Source organism: Vulpes lagopus, chromosome 8 (genome assembly GCF_018345385.1).
Source record: "Vulpes lagopus strain Blue_001 chromosome 8, ASM1834538v1, whole genome shotgun sequence".
Taxonomy (NCBI): Eukaryota; Metazoa; Chordata; class Mammalia; order Carnivora; family Canidae; genus Vulpes; species Vulpes lagopus.
In genome coordinates, this window is record NC_054831.1 from 72,940,954 (window position 1) to 72,957,490 (window position 16,537).

At 49.9% G+C, this 16,537-nt stretch overlaps 1 protein-coding gene across 3 annotated transcripts in view; it reads right to left on the reverse strand.

Moving 5' to 3' along the window:
• Positions 1–278: 278 nt before the first annotated feature.
• CAMK1D (calcium/calmodulin dependent protein kinase ID) overlaps positions 279–16,537 on the reverse strand; it is a 433,707-nt gene continuing 417,448 nt past the window's right edge. The window contains exons 9-12 of one of the 3 annotated variants that reach the window (XR_005989504.1): positions 8,979–9,066; positions 7,358–7,475; positions 5,432–5,839; positions 279–2,335 (exon numbers count right to left, since the gene is read on the reverse strand). Coding sequence is in view for 2 of the 3 variants with exons in the window: in XM_041767285.1 (XP_041623219.1) it covers positions 5,721–5,839; positions 7,358–7,475; positions 8,979–9,066 (325 nt within the window). In the remaining variant the exon portion in view is untranslated. Of the gene's footprint in view, positions 5,840–7,353; positions 7,476–8,978; positions 9,067–16,537 lie in introns of all 3 variants that reach the window. The other 2 variants (XM_041767287.1, XM_041767285.1) reach the window with 2 other exon arrangements.

The window sequence follows — 16,537 nt, forward strand, 5'->3', positions numbered from 1 at the left end:
AGCAATTCATGAAGGGAGCTCTCCTGTTGGGCAGGGTGGTAGACTGGGGGCACCTCGCACCTGCCCCAAAGCCAAGATGCGCCCACCTCTCCCTCTCCTGGCACTTTGGGCTCATCGGGCAGGTGACAGGAAATATTTTAGGGAACCTCATGAATTTCCAGGGAATCGGTTCAAACTTCCTGACTTCAAATCCACTTTGGAAAGAGGAGGAGAGAGTTGTTGGAACCACCTCCCACCCCCAGTCCCACTCTTGATGGAGGAAACAAACCGCATACCCCTGAAGGTGATTAATTGTCTTTATTGGAGGAAAACAAGAAGTCATCAATCTCATTATCATTATGATAGAAATCTTGATATGTGTACATGATTGTCAAGGCAGAGAATCATTTGCTACATAGGCCCATGAACAATTTTGCAGTGCCGCAAACCTATGTGGGTTAAACTTCTTGCAGAGTTTGTTACATGCATGGAATAAATGCACAGTTTCCCTTCTTTGGGACAAACGTGTTTTTATGGGACAATTGAACCAATCACAAGCCTCATAATAATAGACGCGGGGACATTCCTGGATTCGCCGGTTGTAAGCTTTTGGAAAACATGCTCACTCGCTGCTGGGAGGGCTCTGAGAAGTGACTAAGGCCAATTGAGAAATTGTTCCAATTTTTTTTTCTGGACAGAACGTGCCTTTTCATGCCGTCCAACCCGAAAGTGGCACTAAGTGTTCTCTGAAACATGCAGCCCATCTTTGGAAACAAAGATGCTCTGTGGCCTCTCTGCTGTCATTGGCCGGCATGTCACACACTCCGATGCAAGGGCCTGGGAACAGGGGTGGCAGGCTTCTGTGTGTATGACCCATGTCCCAGTGAGCGATGCTCCTGTTCCTTCTTTTTCTCCCAGGAAAGCCCGGCTGCCAGCCCAGCCCCAGCCCCCAGGCCCCGAAATGCAAGGCTGGCTCGAGCGCCTGGCAATCTCGCTCTGTCCAGATTAAGGTTTTCCTTTGAGGAGTAATTTATTGAGTGTTTGGGGCTTTGGAGTCCCTGGTGATGACTTATCTCTATGACTGAAACCTCAAACACTCCTCTCGTTTTCTTTGTGTTGTTGTTTTTTTCCTGTCCATAAGAAAATAAAATCACCTCTAAGTAAAATAATTCAGTAAGTAATCAGAAGACGAAAATCACTGTATGAGAAGTTCCCCCGGGGACCAAAAGGTTAAAAATAGATACGGCAAATGCAGAAGCGGCCACAGGACACGGGGTGAACGCGACAGCTCGTCCCTTTGGTGTAGAGATACGGACACCGAGAAGCCATTCCACACTTTGCTTTGTCCACGAAACCAGACCTGGCAGCCGCATGCTGCGGGGTTGGCTGCCAAATGCACGGCCTTCGGGTTTGCAGAAGCGGAGCCCCCGGCCCCCCAGAGCCAGAAGCGGACGGCGGCTTGGGCAGCAGGTGGCAGGGGGGCGACTTCACAGTGGGGCCGGGCTGCAGAGCCTGACACGCTGGGCCGCGAGGAGGGTGCAGGGGGGAAGGGGGGCGGCCCTCAGCCTTCCTTTCTCCTCCCCACCTGCTGGCCTCCGCAGCCGGCTCAGCTGCAGACTGGGTTCCTCGGTGTCTTCAGGAAATACCACCCCCCACCAAGTGTAGGACTCTGTCCAGTTCACCTTTTCTATCTCAACACTTTCCATTCCGAAAACCAAAGGGCTGGAACGCTGGTTTGCAAATGTCAGGGACACTTGCAGCCCCAACCTAGGGCCAGGTGCCCCCCGCCCCCCCACACCCCAAAAGAGTGGTGGGTCACATACAGGTATACACATCTTTCGTTGTCGTTGTGGCTGTTTGGAACAAACCGAACAGTGTTTGGTCTGGAATGTGTTTTAAGGAAAAGGCAAACGTTGCCGAGTCTGGGCAGAGAGAACGTGGACGTAGTTGACGGTCTCAGGAGAACATGCAACGGGCTCGGGCGCTGGTTGAAACAGAGGCCCTTCGTTTCACTCGCCAGAAGCGAGCGCGTGACCCTGGGAAGCAGTACATCTTATTTCTGTTTGCAAAATGGGAGGAGCTGCCCTCTGCCGGCCCTTGCTTTCCTTTCACGCCTCAGAAGGAGACCTTGGGAGCCACGCAGGGTTGGGGAGCGTTGCCGGGGAAAGCACAGCAGTCACCCCAGCTCTCTGTCCTCAGCCCCGGCGCCCTGGTTCCCGTGTGGCTGCTCCAGGGCGAGAATCAGTGCAGGCCGAGGCTCAAGTACTGAGTTATCTCTGCTGGATACGGTCTTTGCTGTTTAAGATTGCTCTTAAAATGTCACATCCCCTGGGGTCATCAGATGAAGCTGTCACTCCTCGAGAGAGAGAGAGAGAGAGAGAGAGAGAGAGAGAGAGAGAGAGAGGCTCAACCCCCTTTCAGGGGTGGGGGGCTGGTCCCTCGTGTTCCTGACCTTCATCCTGAAGGGGAGTTCCTCTCTCCCACCCACAGCCCATCTGGGATGTGTTGGACGCCAAGGTAGATAAACGAACAGGATGAGGTGAGTGCCGGGCAGGTAAACTGAGTCTGGGGGTCACGACATGATGATCCCTGTCATCAGATGGCCCTTGCTTCCTAAGTGCCGGAGCCTTGCCTGTTCAGCCCCAGCCTGCTGAGTTCCCTGAACATGACGCTAGCAGCTGGTTGGAGAAAGGGACCCTCTCGAAGGCCACAGGCTCCCGTGCAGGGAGGTGAAGCTGCTTCCCACTCCCCAGCTGAGATTTCAGAAGCGACCGGAACCATTGCCATAGTCAAGAGCGCTAAGCCCTGGCAGCTCCTTTTTTAAGAGTTTTCCGTGCTCATGTGTACTTCCCATTGGGACTCCCTGCACCTCTCGGCTCCGGCTGCCTACACCCCAATCCAGTGCAATACCCCAGGCCCCAGAGTGCTCGCCGAGGGACAGCAGTGAGTGCTCCAGACTCCGGGGTACCCTGGTTAGGAGCGATCAGCTGCTGCTCTGGGGGGGCCCGCGTGAGGGCTCACACTCTGCTTGCTTCAGTGCTCGCTTCGCCCACGGCCTCACCGAGGAGGTGCAAAGTGGGAAATGAGGGATAGGCAGCTGAGGGAGAGACCATTTGAGAACACAATTTCAACAGGTCATGTTCAAGTGAAAAAAATCATCTACTTGCTTTGAGAGGCTTAGGAGACCAGTGAGGAGCTTGGGGTCGAAAGGAAGCCCACGAGGGGGCCGGTGGCCGTCCCTGAGCCTCGGCCACACACTGGCTTCCACAGGGAGTGGAGGCTGGGGGCACATAGGAGATGCTCAGCTACTACTGGTGGGATCTGACATTGGCGAGGGTCCTGGGGCCTGGCCGCCCCCCTCGGCAGGTCTCAACAGAAGGCACATTCTGGGTTCTCTTGCCATGTGATGTGATAATAAAGCATAAATTATACCAAATATGGTTGAAAGAGAACCTCGATCCTTTTGCCACAGAGGCTCTCTCAAAGAGCAAGAGTTCTTTCTCCTTTTCCTAAAACAATAGGAAATGACTGAAGTCTGGTGACTTTAAAACGGTATGGATTTGCCTGATGTCAAGTTCAACACAGTCGACGATTGGCCTGAAAGCAGTCACCATCTCCTCGCACGCTGTTGTCGAGACCCGGAGCGTTACAGGCCCAGCATGGCCAAGGGCTGATCAGACCCCAGAGGGGACGCTTGCAACATGGCTCATCTTTGACCTGTTCTGCACTTGTCCCGTGAGACATACTTTCAAACTAATGGATTGGAACATGGACCCCAAATATCAGCTCTAGGGAATAATGTAGTCACCCGTCAGTGACTCTGGCTTCTAGGGTGCTCTCCCAATGCACCTGGCTGCATCTAGCTCACAGGGCAAACAACTACTTTGACAACTATTCACGCACACGTGATAGGGACCACATTTGGGCAAATTACCAGCCCCTGTAACAGCTGATGGCTTGTTTTCTGATACTACAGAAACATGAATGTTCCATTGCACCTGTTAGTAAGCAACACCCTAACAAAGCCCCCGGAGAGAGACGTCAGCTTTCTCAGATGCTCTTTAGAATCTCCATGCCATTTTCTTCTGCCTGTAAAGTTGTTGGGTCACAGGGACAGGTGGCCAGCCTGAGGCTGACGGTGCAAAATGCAGACTCCTGGTGTTGCGTGGACAGGAGGGCCGAGGGAGGGCTTTTGCAAAGCTAGCATTTGGAGCCACCTGCATGCCTCTGCAAGGGAGCATCCCTGAAGCCTCCTACCCCCCAGAGGTGGTTTGCCTTGGGTTTCCCACCCACACATCTACACACCACATGGACGCACAATGTTCGCCCAGGACAGTGCCAGTTTTAGCAATGAGAGTCCTACACCCCAAGAAATTCTTCAGTCCCAGGCAAACCGGGCCCTTTTGTGACACCACCCTCACAGGTCTTTGGTTTTCAGATTGCCCTGGTCAGAAGGAGGCTCCCAGGGCTGGCGGGGCCTGGTGGAGGCCGGCTCTGGCCCTCACCATGGGGGCCGGTTGTCCTGCGTGCTCGGCAAGCCACCTCTCCCTCCCACCCCAGGTCAACGGACTCTCTCCCCAGGCCCCTGCCGCTCGCCTCGCCTTGGTAGTAACACTCATAGAGGAACAGGGTAAAAATCTGCAGAAACGACTTCTGTGAGGTGGAGGCCATTTTAAGTGTTAAGATTAGAAATGCATTTTTAAAAAACAGAGAGGTTAACGTCAAAACTGCATAGCTGAGAGCCGAGCTTTCTGTGTCACCCTCGTGAGAAACAGGAGCTGTGCGGGGCATTCCCTTCGGACACACTGGTGGCTGGTTCCTTCTGGAAGGCAGGCTCTTAAATCTTTGCTGGGCATCTCCTTCACAGCAGGTAAAGCCTCCTTAGGTTAGCCTTCGTCTCGGGGCAGCAGGCTCCTTTATTTCTGACCACTGGTGGGAGAAGGCCCCTGGGGTCTCCAGGTGGCCAGGGGGCTGCTGGAGGGGGTGGGTGCCGGCAAAGGTTTTCTGCAGGTTCCTTCCCAAAGCGGGCCCTGGACATGAGACAGCCCCGAGGAACCGGGGAGTTGTTTTCTTAGAGGGCTGCTCCTCCAGGGAAGGAGAGAGAAGGAGGACAAATAGAAGTAAAGTGCACTCTTCGCCTTGGAGACAGATTCTCGATCCTCTTAATAGAATTTTAAAAAATACCTTTACATTCCCCTTGGTGGGGGGAGAGAAGAAAGAAAAACAAAACATCTCTTAAAGGTTAACATAAAACTCTACTACTGACAAGCCAAAGATACAGATCATGTGACTAAGTCTAGATCAGAAGGGCGTTATTTCTCAAAAGGTAAAAAATAAAACCCTAATGCGCAATATTTACCAATACTTAAATAATCCAGTTGAAACCTTGGTTGTTTTTTGTTTTTGTTTTTTGTCATTAATGAAAAAATACAACATTGACGGTTACCCATACCGAGAAGAGCAGAAGTGACAGGGCTTGGGGGAGAGGACGAGGGAGGTCCGTTCCTGCAGAGCTTTTGCAAGATTCGTATGTACAGCACCAGATCCTATTACGCATCAGCTCCCTTGAGTCAGTACAGTTTGTGAGAAATGAACACTTCAGAATTGCAGTATAAAATATGGCCATAAAAAACTTCTGTCTTCCAGTCCTGTGCAGGAAGGCGCACCATGCAAGGTGGGATCACTCTGGAGGGGCAGGTGGCGCTGGGGGCCCCCTGCCCTGGCCCTGCCTCCAGAGCCAGTCACTTGCTTCCAGAGTGCACTGTGGTCACAGTGGTGGGCCTCGGTCTCCGCTCCGACCCCACTCCAGAGACCCCCGAGGAAGAAGAAACAAGACTACAGAGCGTCGAGGGTGCCATACCTGCAGGGGGACAGCAGATACAGGGGTGCAGGGTCAAGGCTTCAGAAGATAACGTTTGCTTCCCCTTTCCCCTTTTGGGTTTGGAGCAGGGTTGGGGGAGTGGTGGTAAACTTTTATACACTTGACTCTAAATTTTTTCCTACCTGTAGGAAAATGTTTGCAATGGGTCCTTAAAATGCTTTCCTCTTAGACTCAACTCTTCCCTCCCATTCTCATAATATGATCATAACTGCTTTGTACCCAAAGATGACATGGTTTAGCCACCCTAACAGAACCAGGTGCCACTTACTACGTACTAGGCTTCAGGCTCGGTGTTGAATACATACTGTCATTATAAGAACTGCTGTCACAACAGCTCCATGAATAGAGATGTGAAGAATAAAGAAAGAATATGATCCCCCTCCTGACCCCCGTGTGGCGTGTGGTCTGTACTCCTGGCTAAGAAGTGTCTGTGACACAGAGCGACTGCAGTGGGAAATCCCCTGTTCCTCCTGTTCCAGCAGTCCTGGCCTAGAAAAAGCCCTCATAGGCTGCACTGCCATGCTCCCCAAGGGCATGTGTTGGCATCAGAAAATCCTGATGTGGGATGAAGCCCCTACAGCTCGGCCTGGTAGTGCATTTGCCTGTGACCTTGGGAGGCCCCCACATAGGGAGATCCAATATACGTGGGTGTACCACAGGGCACAGTTGGGCCAGGGGATGCTCATGGAGATTTCTTGGGAAAATTTAAGGGCTCACATTCCTGGATGAGACAGGAAGGCTATTTAGACAGCGACTACTGGTTACCTTTTCCGAGGGTAATAGGATGAAATGTGATGCCCAGTGTGAGACCAAACACCTCAATGATCAAGGAGATGAGGGCCAATGGGACCATCAAAGCAACTGCTCTGAAGTTGACAAGAGCCACTGAGGCGGCCTAATGTGGGATTAAGATAAATATACTAGGGAGTGGTGGGGAGTGGGGGAGGGAAAAGTAAGTGTGAGTGTGAGTGTGCCCTCAAAGACCTAACAGTCCACGCAAAGATGAGGGACCGTCTAATATTCTTACTATTATTCGGACTCCACAGCCAATGCACGTCATCTGCTTCAGCCCCAGTGATCACCATCCTCATCAAAAAAGCCAGATATTAAAACCCATTGAGATCAGGCTGTCATGAGCCTCCGCCATCGCTTCCTCAACCCCTAAGAAGGACACACGGCGAGGAGCAAACCTCAGGGGAAGGAGACAGATCGGAAAGTGTCTGGGCTTTTGTCCAGACAGACATGGCCAGGCCGGGCCCGGAGCCACAGATTTCTCATCTAAAAATGGGAATAATGAGGCCCACTATTGTGTGAATATCCAATAATTAAACGTCTAGCAGAGATTCTTTCAAATTAAACAATGTCCCAGGGTTGGCAGGGACGTTACACGACATGAAGTACCAAACACGGGGTGCTCGCAGACGTGGGCTCCCGCCTCCCCACCCTAGCGGGGCCTGAAATGCCAGTCGAAAAGTTCAGTCCTTGCTACATACGCACAATCTTTTTGGCTGGCCAAGCTGAGGCTGCTGGAAACACTTGCATTTGAACTGTCCAGGCTGCTGCCGAGATGGAGCTTCCTCATATGCCTCACGACGGCCGTGGCATTAAATGCTTGCTGAAATTTAAGAAGGGGGAGAATCAGACAACACAGTCTGGCCAATTTAGAAAAGACTCAGAGTCGTGTCCTGTCATTTCTCCTGTTACCCGGAGCATTTCAGACTTCTCAGAGCCTTCTCACACAATCCCTTAGAGGGGATGCTCATCTTGCCCCTTCTTCCAAAATGACAGGTATTTTGTGTCCAGGCGCCTCCTCCCCCCACGGAGATGTATTCTGGAGATTTAAACAGATACTCTTCTCTTCTGACCTAGTGAACATCTAGAATAAATGTAAACCAATTCTCTCCGTCACTTAAGAGAAGTGCCTTTTAGAATCAAAGGCATATTGTAAAAAGACCGTATCCTAAATGGTACTTTTTGATGATGTTTTCAGTAGTTTTTATTTTCCTGCTATTGGTGAGAGTGTGCTGATTGTAGGTCCGTGGAATTAATTTTGTTTCTGTACAGTGTCTCCTGGCAACACAGCCAGCTCTTAACTTATGCACAGATTAGAACCTAGGGTTTAGACTCTCCTAAACAGGGTTTCCCTGGGTGCCCCCCGCCACCCCTTTCATATCGCTTTAACAGAAGTCAAAAGTCAAAGTTCTAGCAAAAGAAAGGCAGACAACAGGAATTATGTTCCTAAGAAACAGCCTCTGAGTAAGAGCCGCCACTATTGCTATTTTTTTTTTCAAGACAGTGTGGTACTGGCACAAAAACAGACACATAGATCAATGGAACAGAACAGAGACTCCAGAAGTGGACCCTCAACTTTATGGTCAACTAATATTCGACAAAGGAGGAAAGACTATCCACTGGAAGAAAGACAGTCTCTTCAATAAATGGTGCTGGGAAAATTGGACATCCACATGCCGAAGAATGAAACTGGACCACTCTCTTACACCATACACAAAGATAAACTCAAAAAGGATGAAAGATCTAAATGTGAGACAAGATTCCATCAAAATCCTAGAGGAGAACACAGGCAACACCCTTTTTGAACTCGGCCACAGTAACTTCTTGCAAGATACATCCATGAAGGCAAGAGAAACAAAAGCAAAAATGAATTATTGGGACTTCATCAAGGTAAGAAGCTTCTGCACAGCAAAAGAAACAGTCAACAAAACTAAAAGACAACCTACAGAATGGGAGAAGGTCTTTGCAAATGACGTATCAGATAAAGGGCTAGTTTCCAAGATCTATAAAGAACTTATTGAACTCAACAGCAAAGAAACAAACAATCCAATCATGAAATGAGCAAAAGACATGAACCATTGCTATTTTGAATTGCAGAGGGGTAATGTTAAATCGTGGACTTTACCCCTCCCACACCATGACACCCCCTCTGAGGCTTCATCATTATCGGTTTTAAAATTAGCGAGATTTTCTGGGTGAGGTTCTGGGGACTGTCATCAGACCTGGGGGACAGTGACTGTTAGAAATAATAATGCAAGTGTCATGGGAGGGGTTTTCAGCTCACCTTGGATTAATTAAATCTCAAGAATAAAGACTCAAGACTTACTCTCCACTTGCTCTTGGCGAAGTTCTTGCGGATCTGGGCACTGACCGACTCGTGGATGTTTTTGTTGAGGGCGGTGTCACCAGCGATCCTGAAACAGAGGCAGAGATGCTTCTTTTAAAGAGTTTCTGGGGTGGAGGTGGGGTGCCCAGACCCTGGGTCCCCTACTGCTTTCCAGGAAAGCCTCCATCATGTGCCCACCGGAGGTTTACCGAGAGGGTGGCTGGCCTTTGCCCTTCTAGGCTGCATGGCTCTTGTCTGAACACACATAACCGGCCACCACCATGCTCAAAGTCCTGTCCTCCCCCCCCCTTTTTTTTTAAGATTTTATTTATTCATGAGAGACACAGAGAGAGAGAGAGAGAGAGAGAGAGAGACAGGCAGAGGGAGAAGCAGGCTCCATGCAGGGAGCCCGATGCGGGACTCGATCCCGAGTCTCCAGGATCAAGCCCTGGGCTGAAGGCAGCACTAAGCCGCTGAGCCACCGGGCTGCCCTCCTGTCCCCTTCTATACTCGCCACCCTCCCAGGAATTTGTTGACCTCTCTGCTTGGTTCCCACTTCTTTCCTTTTGCCTGCAATTCCTACAACCTCAGAAGCCACAAGGTCACCTGAACCCAGTTTCCCTTCCTTCTCCCTCCCCACCTGCTCTCTACCAGTAGCGCTTCCCCTCCGAGGTCCCACATGTGTTTCCTGCCTGGTTTGACCACCAAATCCCTACCCGGGGCCACCTTCCCAGCTTCCTCCTGCTCCAGGCTCCTCTCTGCCCTCTCTGCCCATTGCTCCATGGCCCTGCTCACACCCTGGGGCCCAGAGCATCCTTCTGGCTCCATCTAGGAGAACTAAGCTCTGCGGCGCTCTCCTCGCCCACACCTGGCGCCCCCTCACCTCCTCTATGCTCAGTGAGAAGGCGCCCAGCCTCAGCTCACCCCTGCTTGGCAAATCTTCTTCCCTTGCATTTCCTTGGAAAATTCTCAGAACTGCCAGGACCAAATCCACTCTGCACTCTGCTGGGTCCCTGATATCACAGGGCATTAGTTACTGTCTGTTCTATAGCCTTCTGTCGGCAGGGGAGAAGTGGGTTTGCTCTTCACCTCTGTCCTTAGAAACTACTTACAAATTACCCTCCTCGTCCTATTGTTTCCTCCTTCATTTTTTTCACATATATTTAAAAAAATTTTTTTATTAGAGTTCAATTTGCCAACATTGAGTGTAACACTCAGTGCTCATCCCGCCAAGTGCCCCCTCAGTGCCCATCACCCAGTCACTCCAAGCCCCCACCCACCTCCCCTTCCACCACCCCTTGTTCATTTCCCAGAGTTAGGGGGGTCTCTCATGTTTTGTTACCCTCACTGATATTTTCACTCATCTTCTCTCCTTTCCCTTTATTCCCTTTCACTAATTTTTATATTCCGCAAATGAATGAGACCACATAATGTTTGTCCTTTTCCGATTGACTTATTTCACTCAGCATCATACCCTCCAGTTCCATCCACGTCGAAGCAAATGGTGGGTATTTGTCATTTCTAATGGCTGAGGAATATTCCATTATATACACAGACCACAGCTTCTTTATCCATTCATCTTTCGATGGACACCAAGGCTCCTTCCACAGTTTGGCTATTGTGGACATTGCTGCTAGAAACATCGGGGTGCAGTGTCCTGGCATTTCACTGCATCTGTATCGTTGGGGTAAACCCCAGCAGTGCAATTGCTGGATTGTAGGGCAGGTCTATTTTTAACTCTTTGAGGAACCTCCACACAGTTTTCCAGAGTGGCTGCACCAGTTCACATTCCCACCAACAGTGCAAGAGGGTTCCCTTTTCTCCACATCCTCTCCAGCATTTATTTCCTGCCTTGTGAATTTTCCCCATTCTCACTGGTGTGAGGTGGTATCTCATTGTGGTTTTGATTTGTATTTCCCTGATGGCAAGTGATGCAGAGCATTTTCTCATGAGCTTGTTGGCCATGTCTATGTCTTCCTCTGTGAGATTTCTCTTCATGTCTTTTGCCCATTTCAGGGTTGGATTGTTTGTTTCTTTGCTGTTGAGTTCAATAAGTTCTTTACAGATCTTGGAAACTAGCCCTTTATCTGATACGTCATTTGGGAATATCTTCTCCCATTCTGTAGGTTGTCTTTTAGTTTTGTTGACTGTTTCTTTTGCTGTGCAGAAGCTTCTTATCTTGATGAAGTCCCAATAATTGATTTTTGCTTTTGTTTCTCTTGCCTTCGTGGATGTATCTTGCAAAAAGTTGCTGTGGCCAAGTTCAAAGGGTATTGCCTGTGTTCTCCTCTAGGATTTTGATGGAATCTTGTCTCACATTTAGATCTTTCATCCATTTTGAGTTTATCTTTGTGTATGGTGTAAGAGAATGGTCTAGTTTCATTCTTCTGCATGTGGATGTCCAATTTTCCTACCTCCTTCAGCTTTATCATAGGTAGATACCCCTTACGCCCATCTCACACTTCCCTCCTCTCTCTCGGCTCACAATCTCCAGTCCCATTGGTCACCTAGAGGTCCTTCGCGGCTCATTCTTCTCCCACACATCCCTTTCAACCTCAACACCATCCCTCCGCTACATTGAGCCACCTGGCCTTCCCCCCTCCATCCCCCCAGTTTCAGAGGAAGCTGTGTTTGCTCTCATTCTCTTCTGCACTTAGAACCTTCCATGTCTTCCCTTTTTTTAAACAACTATTAGATTCTAGGTCGGTACCTGATACCAAAATAATTTTTTGCATCTTGGAAAGTTAAGGGACAGATAGATATCAGGAACACTGACCGCCCTTTCTGGCTGGAAGGTATTCCCAAAACATCCTGGACGCCTCACACTATGATGCACAAGCATTTCAGGACATGAAGGGAACAAGCTTAGGGCTTGTTCAGACAAGAAATCATCCCTGAGCAAAAAGTATGTCCCCACCTACCCAGCCCTTCACTTGAGAACTGAAAGGATGGTTGATGACCTGGACCTTTAGTCTGTGCCAGGCTGGTCCTACGTTTGGAATGCAGTCTGATATTCCCGGCTAAAAGCAACCCCTGCCCCTCCCACCATTGACTCTGGTCTTTCCTCCAGCAGGGCTGGAAATACTTAGTCAAGAGGACACTTAGAAACTAACTCAAGGGAACCAGGTTTCCATTTCCAACAACTGTCAGTCGCCCCCTTTCCCCAGACACACACTAATGAAATAGAATACTGAGCAAATCCATTTGAAACAAGGGGGATGAGGTTAGGGGACTGCAGACATCTTCATTGGGCTTTTCCTTCTAGATAATTCATCTGAGTGTTTCCTCCTGCACCGTTTGAAAAAGCTACAGCCTCAGAATAGAAGGCCAATTCCAACTCATCGGTGGCCAGCGCCTTCTTGGAAACAAGCAGGCACAAGTGGTAGAAGTCTGGGGTTCCTTGGGCTGAGCAGCACCGCAGGGCAGAGCCGTGCTCCAAAGCAAACAGCCCAGTGAGGGGGGCAGAGAGACTCCCTTCTCTGTGGGTTAGCATGGGCTGAGATGCAAGGAAAATGCAAACTTCCAATTATTTTAGGAATGTTCCGTGTTCACTTCCCACCGTGCTCGGGAGTGCTGTGGCTGAGGAGGACCCAGCAGGGCAGACGTGGCCCAGAGGCTCCCGTGAGGCCCTCTCCTTGGAGAGATGTGGCCCCCTTGGCCCATGACAGCACACCATCTTCCTCAAACGGGCACTGTCCTGGGAATGCCTGCTGCTGCTCACGAGCCAGAGAGTTTACAACGACAACGTAGGACACTTGCGATGCGATGCTCGGTGCTACTAGCTTCAGCTTATTCATCAACAACACTGGTGGTGCGGGATGTTAGGATTGGAAGGGACTCTGGTTTTGCCTTGATGGTCCTAGGAGTTGAGCAATGCCTCTGATACGGCAGAATTTCCTTATAAATCCGTATATACACACATGCAAATAGCTATGGACACCCATGTTCTATTCTTGTGTCCTTTGCTTTCCTTTTTTTTCCTTCTTTTTTAAGTAATCTTTACACCCAACATGGGGCTTGAACTCACAACCCCAAGATCGAGTCGCACACTCTACCAACTGAGCCAGCCAGGTGCCCATCCGCTTTCCTGTCTTAACCCCTTGCTAACAACACAGATGGCATTCACAGAGACTGCACTTTATGAGGTCTTGCTTCCTTCTCCACAAGCAAGTCATCAAACTCCTCTCTCCTTGCCTTCTGCTGTTTTGTACTTAGTCTGCTGTATCTCCACAGCTCTGAGTTTGCATTTACCTAGCCACTTGCTCAAGACAGGCTTGGTGATGCCTGGGTGACCCCCAGGACGGGGTCTCCCAGACTCCTAGTGGGCTGCTTCCCGATTCCTGTGGTCAACTGTGGCTCGGCTGGCTGGAGCCCAGGAGAGGGGAGGGGTCTTAGCGAACACTGAGGAGGGGGCTGCAGATGCCATCCAGCCTGGCCAATACACCATGTCTCCCCAGGTGGGCACACTGCCAAGTGTCGTCGCCTGGAGCATGGAAGCCTGGGAATCATCACGTTGATTTCCTTGTCAGGGTAACTAGAGACTGAGGTTCAGAGCAATCTGAACCAGACAAACAAACCTCATCAGGGTGCTTCCCTGTAAGACGGATGGGCTCCCAGCCTGCCACTTGCCGGACCCTACTCTTTGGCTGGCAGGGGGCAGGCTGTTGGCTCCTTATCATGCACCACCATGAGAAGGCAAAGCCTCAAGTGAGAGAGGCACAGGAAACATCTGGCAAGATGGGCTGATGGTCCTCTATATGGACAGTTTAAAAAAAAAATTTATTTATTTGAGAGTGAGAGCAAGAGAGCAAGAGTACAGAAGTACAAGGAGAAGCAGACTCTGAGATCATGATCTGAGCTGAAGGCAGACCCTCAATCCACCGAGCCACCCAGGCGCTCCCCACATATGGACAGCTTTGAAAGGAGCCCTGTCCTGTCTGGAGTAGTCTGTTTTGAGGCCAAGGTAAGGGGTCTGTGGCTTCCTGAGGCCGTCCAGGCTCCAGGTTGAGTTGGAGAAGCAAGTGCAGAGTAAGAGATCATGTCCTCTGGATATAATCGATGTGCCCAGAGCACAGCTTCTAGAACAGTGCTGCTGAGAAGCTGAGCTTCACCAGAGTAATCACTCCACTTTCTGCTAGATCTCTGTCGAACCCATGCTCTTGGCCCAGGCAGTTTGACATAAGAGAAACAAGGATATCACAAATGCAGGCAGTGGGGCATTTCAATGATATTTGAGTCAAATGCATTCGTTTTCACCATTTTCTAATGTTTGGCTTCCAGGGCCTTTTGAAATGCATGGTAGAAATAATAAAGCGCTGGCAAAAACCCAGCTCTGAAGTAAAAAGGCCTCCATTTGTGCAGCTCACGTGCTACTAAATCCTGATGTGACCCGGGCCGGTGACCTTGAAATCTGTCTCTAGCTCGACCTCTTTCCTGGGCTCCGGACTCAGCAAAGGGTCCCTGAAGCTCTCCATGTGGACGGTCCTGGGCCCTCCCTCCTGCTCTGGCACAGGCTGTGGCACCTCCCAGTAGAGGCATCTCACCTGCCCAGTCCCTCCAACTGGAACCCTGGGAATAAGCTCAGACCCTGCTTGTCCCAAACTGTGGCTCCCCAGCCCTGGGATGTCCTTCCTGCTCTCCATCCTGCTCCATCCCTGTGGCTCCGGGCAGGCCCCCTCCACCCTTCTCTGGGCCAGCTGCAGCCGGGCCTCCAGTCTGCACTGCCCTGTCAGCCTCCCTAGGCCCAGCGCCAGCAATTCCTCCAACCTCCATCCTGCAGCCAGTTGAGCTCTCAGAAATGCAAATCTGATCATCTGCTCAAAACCTCTCAGGGGCCTCCAATGCCCGAAGGGGAAAGTACAGATTGCTTTAGTATGATAATAAATTAGCAGCAACTCATATAGATTGGAGATTTGTTCGGTACTAGGTCTTCTTCTTATTTGTATGTAATGTCTCACTCAATCCCTTGAAAAGCCCCATGGGATATGGACTGTTATTTATGATCTTGGTTCATTCGACACAAGGAAGCCCAGGGCTCAGGAGCTCGTCCATGCAGTAACAAAGGGAATCTGGGACCTGGACTCAAAGCTCACGCTGCCCTAGAGGATACGCTGGAGCAGGTGCCAGAACCCTGCTAGTCGGGCCTTCCCTTCGAGTTCTCTGCTGCCTTGCTCCTTTGTCCACTCCTCCTCCAGGAATACTGAGTGCAGGTGTCCCGGCGTTTCATTGCACCTGCACCCCGATGTTTATAGCAGCAATGGCCACAATAGCCAAACTGTGGAAGGAGCCTCGGTGTCCATCGAAAGATGAATGGATAAATAATATGTGGTTTATGTGTACAATGGAATATTCCTCAGCAATTAGAAACGACAAATACCCACCATTTGCTTCAACGTGGATGGAACTGGAGGGTATTATGCTGAGTGAAGTTAGTCAATCGGAGGACAAACATTATATGGTCTCATTCACTTGGGGAATATAAATAATAGTGAAAGGGAATAAAGGGGAAAGGAGAAAAAATGAGTGGGAAATATCAAAAAGGGAGACAGAACATGAGAGACTCCTAACTCTGGGAAACGAACTAGGGGTGGTGGAAGGGGAGGAGGGCAGGGGGTGGGGGTGACTGGGTGACGGGCACAGAGGGGGGCACCTGACGGGATGAGCACTGGGTGTTATTCTATATGTTGGCAAATTGAACACCAATAAAAAATAAATTTATAAAAAAAAAGAATACCGAGCACCATGGCTCTGGGATAGAGGCGCAGTTTAGGCCCTGATCAAGGCCCAGGCCGCTGGCTCTGCCCGGAACCCCATCCCTCTCCCTTCCCCTCCCTTCCCCTCCCTGGACAGCCTGCGGCAGGCCCTCTGGGAAGTCCCCTGCCAGGCCCCTCAGCAAAACCGACCTCTCCCTTCTTTGGTTTCTCAAAAATGTCTGGTGAAGGAGAGACGAAGTTTTGGCTGGCATCCTTCCTGTCTTCCACAGAGTGAGGCTGGATTAGTGAACTGGTCCAAAGAAGCAAATTGCTTTGCCTCTTTAGAAATCACTTTCCTCCTCCATCAGATCATCCCAAAAGTCTCTTTCGTACAAGATAAATATGGGCTGGGACGTAATGTACAATGTGATGGCTATGGTTAGGCCGACTGCAGCATCTATTGGAAAACTACTAAAGAGTAAATCCCTCAAAGGTCTCAACCCAGGGAAAAAATTGTTTTGGGGACCTACAAAAGGGGATGGGTGGGATGGGTGGGATGGGTGTTCATTACACTTAGTACGGTAATCATTTTGCAATATATTCTTATGTGAAGTCATTATGCTCTATACCTTAAACTTACACAGTGTATGACAACTACATACTTCCATAAAACTGGAAGAAGACAAAGTTCTCATACAGCTCTGAGGGCCAATTGTTGATAAAGTAAGAAAAGCTTTACTAACTTTATCGTCACACACTTTGACCTATTGTCCAATGTAACTGATTACAAAATAAAATACCATTTATTTTAAACTTACTAAAAATATAAACGACCAAACCTGTCTCCATATTTGGAAGTATCTTTCC